Raw genomic sequence first — 15,623 nt, forward strand, 5'->3', positions numbered from 1 at the left:
GTTTATGTGACCATTGTTTATTAGCACTGTAGTGTCCAGGAAGTGGATCTCTTGTGTGGACTGGACCAGGCTGAGGTTGATGGTGGGATGGAAATTGTTGAAATCATGGTGGAATTCCTCAAGGGCTTCTTTTCCATGGGTCCAGATGATGAAGATGTCATCAATATAGCGCAAGTAGAGTAGGGGCTTTAGGGGACGAGAGCTGAGGAAGCGTTGTTCTAAATCAGCCATAAAAATGTTGGCATACTGTGGGGCCATGCGGGTACCCATAGCAGTGCCGCTGATCTGAAGGTATACATTGTCCCCAAATGTGAAATAGTTATGGGTAAGGACAAAGTCACAAAGTTCAGCCACCAGGTTAGCCGTGACATTATCGGGGATAGTGTTCCTGACGGCTTGTAGTCCATCTTTGTGTGGAATGTTGGTGTAGAGGGCTTCTACATCCATAGTGGCCTTTTTAACTTATTCGCACTATCTAACACTCAAGCCTGTGCTATACAGGAGGTCAGACCAGATGATCATAATGGTCCCCTCTGGCCTTAGAATCTATGAACACACACAGCAAGTGACGCAGAGCTCCTGTGGAAATGATGGTCTGGTAACAATGCCAATGCAGATTGACCTAATGAATATGCAGGAGGCATCGCACCCTGACTTTGGAGGGCTTGACCATGTAGTCTTTACAGCTCTTTTGAGAGTTCTGGTTTGGAATCAACTCTTCAGTGTAGTGCGCTCTCCTACGCCATGAATGGGAGCTGCATCTTCTGGCTGAAAGGAAATTTCCTATTGTTGTGTGTTACAGATATAATGTAAGACAAAAGGCTGCAGTTTCAGCCTGGCCTGAACCTGGTCTCTGCTTCTATGGCCAGAATTTTGCAGACAAAATTAAGGCTTACATGCCTAGGTACCTGGCTGCCTCCACACATCAGGTACTGAGACATTTAAACAGTGTTTTCAACTGACCATGCAAGTTACAGGGGCAAAAACAGACTGGGTTTTCAAGATTGGGCCAAACACGTGCACAGTAAGTCACGATATCAAAGGCAGAAATGCCTTCTACCTCCAGAGACGAGCTCGTCTCTGGTACAATCACACTACTTGATGCGTACTAAAGTGTATAAATTAGAAAAAAAACATGATATATTAAGCATTTTGAAAGGACAAAGAATAAGAAGAAAAGGAGTACTTGTGGCACCTTAGAGACTAACCAATTTATTTGAGCATGAGCTTTCGTGAGCTACAGCTCACTTCATCAGATGCATACCGTGGAAACTGCAGCAGACTTTATATATACACAGAGAATATGAAACAATACCTCCTCCCACCCCACTGTCCTGCTGGTAATAGCTTATCTAAAGTAATCTTAGATTACTTTAGTTTATCTAAAGATTACTTTAGATAAGCTATTACCAGCAGGACAGTGGGGTGGGAGGAGGTATTGTTTCATATTCTCTGTGTATATATAAAGTCTGCTGCAGTTTCCACGGTATGCATCTGATGAAGTGAGCTGTAGCTCACGAAAGCTCATGCTCAAATAAATTGGTTAGTCTCTAAGGTGCCACAAGTACTCCTTTTCTTTTTGCGAATACAGACTAACACGGCTGTTACTCTGAAAAGAATAAGAAGTTCATGCTTTTGGGAATTAACATCTTCCATCTTTCCGCTGACTTCTGTGATGGACAAGAGGAAGCTCTAATGCTCAACTGCTGGCTGCATTTCTACCCAGTTTCAGAAACTGATGCTGGACTATTGAAAGCAAGGGGAGTGACAGGTTTAAGAGTCAGCACTTAGAAACCTTGACTTTATTTTCAACCCAACCTCAAGGCCATCAGAAATGGATCACTCAGAAAGGGTTCTCCCCCACTGCCAGGTATGGGAAAGGCAAATGGGTCTGAGCTCTGTCTCCTGTCCATTCTGAGGCGTAAGAGTTGGCTCTCTGGATAGTGGAGTTTTGACTGGTCTCAAAGAGTTTACTAGGTTTGAAGCTGAAGCAGAGAATTTTAAGTATCTTCTGTATTTAATGAACTTGCATTTCATAAAATAGAAACTAACTCATTGCTACGGTTAGCCCCAGTGGTATTTTTGAAGGGGTGGGCGTAGGAGCGCAGACAGGTAAGGGAGATGGTTGAAATAGTCATTAGATGTGTTTGGTTACATGCTTAATGTTCAATATTAGCACTGATCAGCAGCAGAGGTTACTGGAGACTGCACATACACCAGGGCACTAGGAACTCTATAGAGAGATACCGCACAGACAAAGCCAGCAGGTTAGATCATTGAATATTACTGCTTAGTGACACTCCGGTCACATTTTTCACCCATAGATCGCAGAGCTCCTTAGGAAAATAGCTAAGCATCATTATCATTATTTTACAGATCTGTAAACTAAGACACAATACAGAGAAATCAAGTGACTGCCTTCGCTGACTCAGAAGCAGAGCCAAGAAAGGAAACCAGGCCAGCCTCCTGTCCACGTGACCATGCAGCCTCTCATTGCTTTGCTGATCTGTTCCCAAGGCCCACAGTTCAAACTGGTTATTATATCAGGTGTCCCAAATTCGAGAGAAGCCCTGTAGATCAGGCATGCTCAAATTATGTTCACCTGAGAGCTGCGCTGACAACTTGCTAGGAGCCCAAGGGCCATGCCTAATTTTAATAATACAGCTTAGATGGCACATGCCCTTATTTTTAATTCCTTGGTGTTGCGCAGCAGCTACAAGCCGCAGCAACAGGCCAGGTTGCTCAGGACAAGGTTGATTATTGCAATCTGGGACCTGTAGTCACCAGCAACTACAGCTCCATATTAAAGGGCAGGACAGACACACTGTATAACTCTGATCCTCACTGGCCTCCCTGGATATAGACCATGTGATCCAGGCTCTCTGCTTTGCCCTTTGTTGAATGCAGTATTTCATGCTGAAACACATGGGATTCTCCCAAGGTGAGCTTGCACTGAACCAGCTCTGCCCTTTGCGGGACAGATTGATATCAGCAGGATGGGCCTGCTCACCCTGTAAATCAACCCCAGAAAACAAATTATTCAAGTCAGACCCTTTGCAACCTCTACTAAAGAGAAAAGGCATCAGAACAGGAAGTGGGGCGGAATTGCTCCAGGGCGGCGAGGACCTAAGTGAGCGCCTTGCTCAGGGAAGGTGCCATTATTGGAGTCTAATCTAAAGACACCAGCACTGCTTTACTAAGGATGGTGCCTATTTAAAAAAAAAAAAAAAAAAAAAAAAGGCGGCAGCCCCTAGCAGCAGCTCCAGCTTCTGGCAGGAACTTGGTGTGGCCACTCAGACAGTGCTTGGAAGCCAAGGTTTGATAAGACAGAGCATTTGCCGTTTAACCGTTGATTACAGAGTCAAAATTACAAGGCCCACCCCAATGTAACCAGATCACAGATTGTAAGCATGCCATAGAAATGCCCCCAAATCAAACCTAGATCCCAAGGTCCAACCCTCTGCTAAATACTTTGGCTCTTGAGACTGAGTTGAGACATACTGTACAATGAGATGAAACAATCACGTATGTAAGGAGGAGAAAGACCAATAGCAAGAATAGCTGAGAGAAGGCTAGTATGCTTTCGGTATGGTCAGAAACAAGTGTAGAGGCAGTAAAGATCGGAAAGGTAGGAAGACTAAGGTAAAGCAGAAAGATCACCCTAAGGAAGGTGTGAGATGGGGCAAGAAATGGAATTTATAACAGAGAATACAACTGACTTACGCTGGATAGTCGGGCACTTTCCCCTTGAAGGCAGGCAGATTGCGAACATACTCATTGTACAGCCATTTCACTTTGAAGTGCAAATTCATATAGTCTGCACTTTTACATAGTCTGTGCTTCTCATGATCTGTTGGGAAGAAAACAAGCAGTCAGGTATGTTAAATTAGCATTATTCCAGCTGCACTGGTCACAGCAGGGTTGCGTACAACACATCTGCAATGTGCTAAGGTACTGGTGCATGAGGTATGCCTATAATGCTATGACATTTCAGCAGTTAGGATTTCTACAGCATTTGGGGGTTCTTTGCAGATCAGCAGGTTGAGTTCTGGAGTAATTTTGCACAGCTCCATCTAACACTTCAAAAATAGAAGAATTTCTGTTGTCATGACAATAAGAGGAGAATGATTTCTTATGGCCTGTCCTCCTCTTCACATTAGATGCTCTGGATTTTGTCGTCCTAAGAAAGAAATAATACAATTCCTAGAGATGGCATTTGGGTTCTCCTAGATTTAAATGGTGGTAACAAATATACTATCTTGCAGCCTCCAAGAGAGGAGAGCAGAGAGAGTTAAGTTCCGTATCTTCATTTGTTAGTGATGTCCTAGTATGGAGTAGGTGTGGATTTCTACAGGGGCTCTGCTAGGCATTTTCATCACTACAGCACATGCATCTTTTGCCTCCCAGACTCAGCTGGCTCAGTCTCTGCAGAGCAGAGGTGAAGGACTAGGAGGCCACTGCTGGCTCAGTGCACTGGGGACACTTCATCATCAGGAAAACACAGTTCTTGCTGGTGCAGGAAGGATGCCTCATGAGGAAGCAACTCTCTTCCTTTGTATCTCCACCATTCTGCGGTGGCACAAAGTCAGCTCCACAAGTCATAGGGGCTAAGGAAATGTTCTCAGCTGCCCTGCTTGTACCCTCATCTGCCCAGGACTCAATCAGCAATTCCCTCCTCCCAGCATTTCCAGCCGGACTGGTGCAGAAGGCCCCGGGTCACCTGCTCCCTGGGGTTGGGCCATTATGATCATTTTACGCCCCCACCCCCAAATTCTTTATACGGGCTGCCCATAAAGCAGTCAATTGCTTTTAAGGCAGACCTGCCTGCTTGTCAAGCCTTGAGTGGGAAACAACCTGCCTATACTTTAACTTATCCTTGAGCTTTGTCTTCGTAGTTAAATGTGTTCTTACATCACTTGTTTTTAGAGAGGTTCCACCATTACCACTTACTTTCACTAGCAAGTGATGAGAGATTTTGCTACATCTTGGAAAACTCAGCCGCCAGAAACATCCCTATTCCCTTCTGGGATATTATGAAAGATACTTCTTTATCAGACTGGTGCTTTGTTTTAACCACCACCGAGTCCATGAGTCCAATCCTCTTTCCAAAGGGACACCTGCTGCATTTGGAAGCCTCTTACTGGGTTTTATTTGAGGTGGGTCCAAGCTGCAGAGATTTCCCTGGATCTGAGTTTTCCCAATGCCACAGTTGGTTTGATGGCCAAACTTTATACACATATGTGACCCGTTCACTCCAAGTGACGTTTTTCTTGGAAGTGAAGAAAAAGAGCATCACTGTATGTTAGAGCTTGTCTACACGAGCACTTGGCAAGCTGAGATAGGAATTTACCCTGCCCCAGCCTGCTGCAGCATAATGGTCCACGTGCACCAGCTGATGTGCGTTAATAGTTTATAAGAGCACTTTGAGCTAGTCTCTTTGAAATGGGACCAGCTGAAAGTGCATTAACAAATTGTTAACACGTGTCAGAGTAGGAGTGGACATGTGGACAGTAGTTAGACTGCAGCAGGTAAGTGCGGGGCAGACTTAACCTCCCATAGTCTAATTGCTTATGTAGATATGCCTTAGCTTAATGAAGCTATGATATCCTTAGTGCCTAAGGAGGATAGGAGCCCCACCTCAGAGTATCTGACCTACTGGCCTCTCTCAGTAGTAAGTGCAGAAGTAAAGACATATGTAGGGGGTTTAGCAGTCAGACTGGAGTTGGAAAGAGACACAAGTATGCACTCCGTGCCTCTAGTGAGAGGAGGGAAATCAGTGGACAATCAACACTTTGTTCATTTTGACGTGGAGCACTACAGGGGTTGCCATCGCCCTACTTCACAGAGCAGAGAGTCATTCTTCCATAGGAGCAGCTACCAGCTTATAACACAACTGGATGCATTTGAGATGAATTGGCTTGAGCAGTAAGTTTTTCTCCACAGGTGACAAGGAGACCATACAACTTTCTAAATGACAAGCCCTGTCAAAGTAGAGGTCAGTAGTGCTTGAGATGCAAGATGTGTTACCTCCCCTATGAAAGATGGATATGTGGCTATGGGAAAAGCACAGGCCATGAGACAGACTGATCAAAGAAAATCTAACAAATTTATTTGAGCATAAGCTTTCGTGAGCTACAGCTCACTTCATCAGATGCTGTAGCTCAGGAAAGCTTATGCTCAAATAAATTGGTTAGTTTTAGGATGCCACAAGTACTCCTTTTCTTTTTGCAAATACAGACTAACATGGCCGCTACTCTGAAAAAAGAAAATCTGATACATTTTAGTCAGAAGTTTGGGGGGAGGCCTAGGTATCACCTTGTCTTTGCACAATACACAGCATAAGGTGTTGGCCATCAGGACTTACAGCTCTGAGACACTCCTGGCAAACAAAAATTAGACCTTCAGCACAGGAACATAGAACAGCCACAATGGATCAGACCAGTTGTCCATCTAACTGAGTCTTCTATCTCCTGCTGTTTCTGAGGAAGGTGCAAGGAAAGCCCGCACAAGGTAGGCATGGCACAAGTTATATCCTGCTGTTTTTCTGTCAGAAAAGCGTCTGAGTCCACACCATGTGGAACTACTACTCCTGTGGGAATTCTGCGCCACTGCGCATGTGCAGAATTCATGTCCCCTGCAGATTTCTTTGCTTCCCCACAGAAAAATGACTTTCTGACAGGGAAGCAAAGGGAAGCTGCAAGAGCAGTCATGCACCACTCCCTAGCTGCGCAGGTACATTGTTTCAGGCACCCAGAGCAGCCAGCGGAGAGGTAAATCACCACAGGGCTGGTGACAGCCCAGCCAGTGGCTCCTAGCCTGAGCCGGGATCAGCTCCTAGTGCTGGCTAGGCTGGAGGCAGGAGAGAACAGGACTTCCTCTTCCCCTGGAAGGAGTGGCTGGGGCTGTGTCAGACTCACCCCCAGAAACCTCCCTGAGCTGCAGGAAGCTCTGCATCCTCCCTGCTTCCTGCTCCCATCACTCCTCAGCTGTGGGGGACGGGTCACTGTACAGGGAGCTGCTCCCCCATCTGCCCAACCCCCACACATCCGGACCTCCCATATGCAGACACCCCTGCCAAGCCGCACCCTGTACATCCAGAACCCTCCTAGCCCTCCAGACCCGAACCCCACCCCACTGAACCTCAACCCCTGCATTTGGAGCATCCTGCATCCAGATCCCCTGCCTTTGGACACCCACCCCTGCACCTAGACCACCCCCCACTGAGCTCCCTGCACATAACCCCCCACCCTTTTGAGCCCCACCCCCCTGAGCCCTCACATCCAGATCCCCATGCCATTGACCCCAATTAGCTGCACCCAGCCCCCCACAACACCCAGCCCCCCTCTGAGACCCCCACAGCTGAGGGCCAACCACTTTCACCTGGAAACCCCTGCCGAGTCCCATTGCCCCAGCACCTGAAACCCGCCCCAAAGAGCCTCTGTGTATACAGATACCCCCCCCACACACATGCCTAGACCACCCCCCACTGAGCTGCCTGCATCCAGGTTGTCCCACACAGAATCCTCTCACCCCACACCTGGATCCCCCCACACTGAGCCCCTCCACACTTGGATCCTGCCTGCACCACACCAGCTGCACCTGGCACAGGTGCCCCAGGATATTTCTGGGGCAGGCACAGGTCTTGTGCTGTGTCAGGGTTGGGTGTAGCCTCACCACTGAGTCCGTGTCCCCGGAGTGAGGGGTGGAAAGGCTGCACAGTGATCTCCAACCTTCGTGCAGCCAGTGGTCTGTGCTCCCCACTGTCATGCGGGAGCCTCTGCATTTATTTACTGACAAATAAAACTTGCAGAATTTTAAAATATTGTGCACAGAATTTTTAATGTTTTGGAGCAGAATGTCCCCAGGAGTAAATAACTGCTGATCCTGAGGTTCCAGTGGAGGCAGCCAAAGGACTCCCAAGGACCCTTTGCTTTTCTGTTGGAGAAGACTGCCCACGGAGCAGGACCCCCTACCGGCATTTAAGAGGAGCTGCTGACCCAAGACGCGGAGGCCCAAAGGGACGAACACCAAAGTACTCAGAAACTATGTGGAGTAAAACCTGAATGGGGCTTGAACTCTGAAGCTGTCTGCCCAAAAAACTCACCAAGGTGGCGCTGCATAAAAATGACATGGCACCCACCACCTTGGAACTGAGAAAACAACAGCACCCACCTCAGATCCAGCAGGGACCAGTGATCCCTGGATCCAAGTATAGCATTAATCGGACCCCAAAACAGGTCTTCCCGGAGCTGGGAACTTGTCATCAGTACTGAAGAGATGACAGTTCTGGAGAGAATATTGGAAATGCTAGACAGGTCTGAGTAATGCAACATCTCTTCCAGCAGATCCTTCAGAGGGGTTATGGGGGTCTGCCAGACAGTTCCACGGGGCAACCCCACAAATAGGACTGACCTGACTATGTTAGGTTCCACTGGAAGAATATGGATCCTAAGCCATTTTGCCATTTCCTTACTGGGCACTTTTACAAGTGACTTGGGATGTCACATCTTGGCTCAGACCCCTCCTCAAACTCAACCAAAACAGGGAGCGCAACAGGGCAAGAGGAACACCTCTTAAACCCTGTGATCTCAATGGATACAATGTCTCAGGCAAGGCCCCTGGTGATCCCAGAGCAGTAGAAATTTGACAAAAACAGCCAACGCACACATTTTAAGTGGAGGTTACTTACTGTAATTGGAGGTTCTTCGGGATGTGCAGCCCCTTTCTGTATTCCACATGTGGCTACACAGGCACACCACGCACCTGAGTCTGGAGATTTTAGCAAGCAGTGTCTGTTGGCCCACATGTGCGCAGTGAATCTCCTCGTGCTCCTGGGTGAGGGTATAAGCAGCAGGGCGGGTCGACACCCTCTCAGTTCCTCTTCTAACCGCAAATCTGATCAGATCCGCAGCAGAGGGGATGGAGGGCAGGTAGCAGAATACAGATGGGGCCTCACATCTCAAAGAACCTCCGGTTATAGTAAGTAACCTCCACTACTTCTTTGAGTGCTGGTTCCTATGTGTATTCTACACGTGGGAGATTGAAAACCAGTTATCAGATCGAAGGTGGGGGCGAGGAAGCCAGCAACAAAGATGCATGCAGTACTTCAGATCCAACTGCTGCATCTCTAGCAGCAGCTTGTCCTTTTGAAATACTCTAAATGGGGGGGGGGGGGGTAGGTCCACCATGAAGGCTCCCAGTTTGCTGACCCTCCTGGCTGAAGTGATGTCCACTAGAAATGCCACCTTCATGGTCAGGTGGGACACGGAACATGACGTTAAGGATTCAAACCGAAGTCTAGTGAGCTTTGACAGCACAAGGTTCAGATCCCATAGTGGTGTGAGTTTAGTGACTGGCAGAAAGGCCGGGATGAGGCTTAGAACCTGGGGGCTCCACTTCTAAGCATGTGCTTGTAGGGGTGCTGCTCGTTTGGTGAGGCCAATGCTCCGGGGAGGGCGGGGGGGGGGGCGGGGGTGTGTGTCCCCGGCCTGGATCCGAGAGGGCTTCATAGCCTTCTCCAGTAAGAGTTTTCAAACTCACGATCTTAGCGGAAACAGCCAACAAATGCTGCACTTCACTGAAACGTCCCCCCGCACCCAGACAGTAGATGCAGTGTTGGTTTGTTGCTGACAGAGAAGGATCTAGGGCAGTTTTTGAAGCTCAAGAGTCTGGCATAGTCCCTGATTGTGGGGAGGGAGTTCCTGGTCTGGGGAAACAATCTATACTAACCACACTAAAATTAACAAAGAATAACTAATTACAATCTTATTTACAGGTTTTCTGAAAGAGAGGACACTGGATTCTGACTCAGACCATGTGGCATTAGAAGGAACTGAGAGAGCGTCGACCTACACTGCGGCTTGTACCCTCGCTCGGGAGCACAAGGAGATCTACTGTGCATGTACAGGCCAACGGACACTACACGTTACAATCTCTAGACTCAGGCGCAGGGTGTGCACCGGAACCCAGGTGTGGAATACACATAGGCACCAATACTCAAAAAAGAACTAACACTTACAAGTCTAAAATTTTCCTAACTGCACTATTTAAGGACTATTTTATCCTAAATTACAAAGCAGAAAAATGGAGGGGAATGCAGGCGTTACTGGCTTGGCGTGCGGGTAGAGGGGAATGCAGAGGTGACTAGAAGGGCTGGGGTGTTTACACACAAACTCTGGAACATTGTGAATTCTACAACTATCCCTTGCTCCCAACTACTGTGACTCCTATAGAAGGGCTCTCTGGAGGCAGAATCAGGAAGGATAAAGCCAAATCTATTTGCCCAAAATAAGCCAGACAAGAGAATGCACTAAAGGCAGAGAAACTAAAATTAGCAGAGTCATGGATCCAAGTCTTTTCCAAAAATATTTTTGTTCGGTCTAGGATAAAATGTTACTAAAATGCAGAGCAGGAAGATGCATGACATCAGCAGAAGCATAATCCTGGGGACTGACCTCTAACACAATCTGCAGCAAGAGGGAGAGAGGGTGACACTGACTTAAGAAAACTAAGGGAACTAAAAAATAAAAAGATGATGAAAACTTACCACCATAAAAGAGGACTTTGCGAATGCGAAAGACAGGTGGGGCTTGTGACAGAGGAGAGACAAAAGTGAACCACAGGAAGAAACAAACATGATGGAGATCAAAGAAATCCGTTGAAACCAAAAACCTCTTGCCCCTTAGCAGCTACCTCAATCATGACCAGCTGCTCTCCCCTTCCAGAGACTGGCTACAGGTTTTGGTTACCTCTACCCGTTTGATAAAGGGAAGGATTTCAGAAGTTACTGACGATAAGAGACAGCCCACAGCACAGAGCTATACTGGCAGCATGCCCGTGATTTCCTTTTTCAGACAGAATTGTGCTCTTGTACCTTTTATTTAAAGCAACCTGTGTTCCAGCCCATTAGCATATACCCTTTGCTTCTTCTGAAACGTGTTATGCAGGAAACATGTAGGAGTTGGAGATCTTAGTGGACTTATGTGCTGTAGCCTACCAGACAAGAAAGAGCTTAGCAGCAGGACTAATGGAAAAGTGCATGAATATTTTCTGACAACTGCTGTGTTTCATCCTCAGCAAACCACAAGAACAGAGAAGAGTTCTACAAAGGTCTCTTATTTCTCCTGGGAACACAGTCATACTGTAGATGTTACAGCTGAAAATGAGCTCTTAGGGTCATCCAGTCCACCATGAGGGCTCACATGGGATTGCTTCTTTGCAGCATGTTCTCCAGTGCTTTGTCTAATCTATTCTTGACCCAGACGTTTCCACAGTCTAATACACCTCGCCATTTGTTTTTTTTCTTGAGATATAACCTATACTTTCTTTAGTTAATTTAATTCCATTATATCAAAAGATAAAAATCTTATAAAGAGACCCTGAACTATATCCCTCTCTCTGGTGTTTCCACAACTCAAATGCTTGTGCACAGTTATTGAATCTCTTCCCCCTTAGTAGTAGTTTGATCACCCTATACATATTTAATTCTTTCAGATCTGTCAGTCCCTTCATCCTGTTCTTATCCAAGTTCCCTCCAACTTACCAACATCTTTCTAGCTCTGAGGTGGCCCAGAACTAAACAAGCACCATACCTCATGGCTGGCAGCTTCTCTATTACTGTCACAGTCAACTGCCTTATTGGTAGAAAACAGAGCTGCATTCCCTTTTGCTTGGAGTCTCTACTCTCTGGATCATGAAGCTGCCCTCTGTGTGACTGAGGGACCTCTAATGATCCATGTTGAGCGGCAACTGTTTGCCACAGGTCTGCTGTTAAGCAGGTTAATCGTGCAACCAGCCAACTCTCACCACTCAGAGCTGCCACCTTATATCCCACTCCCCAACATGTCTTTCTGTGTGAACCCAAATCATGTTGTTTTTCAGCCAAGACGACATCTCTAGCAGTCTGTGAAACAGCCACGGAGAGAATGCTGCTAAAGAGTTTTGTCAGACATACTTCTCCAAGATCAGTGCCTAGCTTGCTGTGGGTTTTCTGAATTCTGGTCTCCTTTACGTAGGTATGACATACAAACAACACTGCCATTTACTTGCACACCAGCCGTTTGTGGAAAGCTGTACAGATACAGCTAGAAAAGAAAACTTCCGGAGAGGATTGTGTTCAGAGCTAGCATCTTTCCAAACCCGAGAGCACTTATACTGCCGGCAAATTTACTTCCTGACTGACCATTTCACCCTTGAGTTCGCTGCCTACATGAACGAGTGTTTCTCAACAATGCTCTGGACAACTAGAGAAACCAGTCATTTCACCTGTCTCAGGTTAGCTCTTTTGTTCACTTGTGCTGTTTTGAGGACATACTGAGTTCACAGTGTCTCTTCAAAAACGAAAGAGCTCATGTCCCCTACATAAAGGCCCACCAGGCGCCATGACTGACAAGTCTTAAGGGCTTGAAATCCCAAGGACTATTTTCAACCTGGTATTTCCTAGATCTTAAGTCACTAGAAACTGGTATGTCCTCCTCATAATAATTTAGATTGGATGATTCTGGAAAACAGAAGAAAAAAACGCTAATGGCATTTAAATAAGCCTGGGATTTCTAAAGCTATGCATCTCCTGTAGGCACTCTCTTGCTTCCTACCAAAAGATCCTGTTCACTAACAGAGTAAAGAGCTCCTGGATGCATTCCTTTTACACTCAATATTTACCATTCACATTTTCCCCACACTGTTCTGTGTGCACAAGATTTCTTCTTTTAATTTCAAGGTGAATTCACTCTTTACTGATCCTGAGTAGGTGCCCACCCCTAGACAATGAGTGAGGATTGTAAGGAAAGAATAATTCTCACCCCACATCCGTGTCTACATTACATTAAGTTATAATGTGTCACAGTTCTTTATAAATCCTTCCATAAATCTACCTTAGTGTGCTTCATAGCACCCCTTAGCAGTGTACATCAGAGCCTCTACAACACATCATCTTTATTGCAGCCTGGAGCGTGGAGGGAAGGTCACGGATACAGCTCCTCAGACTCACCAGCAGAGCCACCTGTCAAACATATTACTTACCTGGATTTTACTGAACTCATCATTTAAGCTCACAGCAGGCACTGTCTGGAGAGTGAGATTCCTGTCCTCATTTTCAGACACGGGGCTCTAATGCCCATCCTGTGTCCACATTCCTTTTTAATTTGCTATTTTAAAATCCCTCACCGCAGCTTCTTAAAATCAACCTCATTTAACACATCATATTTTAATAATTTCCCCTTTAACTTGCCTACCTCCTTACCCTTCAAGGGCTTAACTGCAGCAACCTTTCACCAGAGCATCCCTTACTCTCCTTTTTGTCCTAGAACATATTGATATGCCTTACCCTGTGGTTCAAGGAACGATGCTCTAGGGGTAGCATGCTAGCCCAGGATTTGGAAGACCTGCTCTGCCACGGACTGCATATGACACCTTGGACAAGCCACTTTAGGTCCCTGTGCCTCAGTTCTCCATCCATAAAGAAGAGATAAAAAGAACGTCCCTGTTTCACAGGGATGTTATGAGGATAACTGTGTCAAAGGCTGCGCAGCACTTCGATTCTACCGTAATGGGGGCCACATAATGTATCTATGACAGACGGATATTCAGGCCAAACCCTGGCTCTGGTTCACTGACAAAGGAAAATGAATGCCTCAGGTGAGACTCCAAGTCAGAACACTCTGCTGTTCCTTCTAGAAAGCTTCATCCTAGGAAACAGCAACAGAAACATCCCTGTTGACTTTGCTTATCGAGATGGAAGGTGGGACAGAGACAGTTCCAAGTAGTCACGTCCGAGACTATTTCTCCACTAAAACCATCACCTGGCATTACAGCTGGCAGCAAAGGTAAAGCCAGTGCTGAGCAAAGGGGATCCAGGGCCATCATGGCAGCCTGCATCACTTAGGATACAGGAGGCAGCAGCATTGTGCAGGAGCTGGAGCTTCTAGGTGCTCTCAGAAAGGCAGCAGAAATTAAAATTCTTCCTCAGTGGATATCACCTATTTTTAGCTGATTCATGGGCCCTGACTGGGGGATTCCACCTAGAATTATTTGGCACATGAGACATCGCTACCAACCAACATTTGAAGTTAGTTGGCAAAAAAAATCTCTTGAACAGCAGTTGTCTCCAGCTCCCACAGCATCAATTAATTTGCTGAACCCTCTTGGTAGATCAGGTCCAGTTAGCGTAAGAGCTTAATATACTACAGCTCTGTAGACACTATCAAGGATGCTTTTGGTAGGGGAGGAAAATCTCTTTACCTACTCACAACTACGAACTCTACTGAAAGGCAGGAACTTACCACTTGGTGAGTTGAGTGAGCTCATTTTATCCAGAACTTAGGAACAGACACACAAGGAAAAACATCATGAAAACAGTTAAGAGCATGTATTTGTACTTTGGAAGGACACACACACAAATCTATCTTCCACAGAATACATTTGCTATTGTTGTAGAGATGGGCCCTCCTGCTCGATCGCATTGAATGCACACTGCCCTGGGACAGACGGATTACACCAAGAGGACTGAATGAGGATTACAGCAGATACTGACAATGCTCGGGAGTTCAGAATCTCAGGGTACAGCTGTGCAACAACTGGACTAGAGGAGAGCCAAGTCCAGTGATCGAGACTGATAAAATCTGCTCTTCGCTCTTTACATAAGTTCATTTTTTACTTAAATTTGCATTTTTCATTGAAAGCTATGAGCTAATTTCAACATTTGAGTTTAAAACAAAGGCAACAAGAACTATAATAACTGAATTTAGTTTAAAGCCAGTTTTGATTACAGTTGTTGTAGGCTTGTAGAAGGCAAATTAAAGAGCATTCAGAGTAACGCTTACTTAGAAAACTAGAATCTCCACAAGGCAGAATCTTTCAAAGAGCTACAGGCAGAAGAGGGCTAATACATGTTACAAAGTTTTCAGGCCTACTGAACCATATGCATGGTCAAGGTACAATTATACAGAACTACCTCCTATTGTTCTTCAGCCTTCCTTTAGCTCCTCACCATAAAATCCTTCTCAGTCCACTAACTTCACCTGTACCAACCACGGGCCACACTGAAGACCACCCTATAAAAGGGGGGCTCTGCATGTGTGTACCCCTTACAGTTATTTTCCTGCACCAGTGTGCTAGGGGGTGTACAAGACACAACTGCAAGCCAGTTCTCACCGGAGAAACTTACAATTGAGAAGATATTAAGATGGGTGCCAGGATGCATTGTGATAACTGGATCAGCAAATTTACTCTAATTGTGAACTCTATCATCAAAAGCATAGGACAGTTCATAATATGTCACAATAACCTGTAATAGCAAATACTGATGGAAAATGGTATGGAGAGAGATAAAAAACTAAGTCTAAACAAACAGGACTAGCGATATGGTTCAATGGCTATGTTAAAATCATGCTTCATAAAAACAGAAGATGTGGAACTGGAAACTAATAAACCAAAACTGGTATGTCAGATAGTAGGTCTAATTCATGGACAAAATAATGAGGGAATGGGCTATTCCACACACCATTCCCTTTGTGGGTCTTTAAAGAAAGAGACTTGGGGGTAAGGGAGAGGAAGAACAGACAGTGGCTACAGGTGTGAGCTTCATCATCACGGCTGCCACTCCCACTGCTTCCTTGGACCCCGGG

The 15,623-nt window shown here is 46.0% G+C and overlaps 1 protein-coding gene across 3 annotated transcripts in view; it reads right to left on the bottom strand.

Moving 5' to 3' along the window:
* Positions 1-15,623, bottom strand: part of UNC13B (unc-13 homolog B) — a 393,995-nt gene that overhangs the window by 69,438 nt on the left and 308,934 nt on the right. For all 3 annotated transcript variants that reach the window (XM_077816579.1, XM_077816578.1, XM_077816577.1), the window contains one exon: positions 3,724-3,850. In XM_077816579.1, the coding sequence (XP_077672705.1) occupies positions 3,724-3,850 (127 nt within the window). The remainder of the gene's footprint in view (positions 1-3,723; positions 3,851-15,623) is intronic.

The sequence above is a fragment of the Eretmochelys imbricata genome, chromosome 5 (assembly GCF_965152235.1).
Source record: "Eretmochelys imbricata isolate rEreImb1 chromosome 5, rEreImb1.hap1, whole genome shotgun sequence".
In the NCBI taxonomy this organism is placed as follows: Eukaryota; Metazoa; Chordata; order Testudines; family Cheloniidae; genus Eretmochelys; species Eretmochelys imbricata.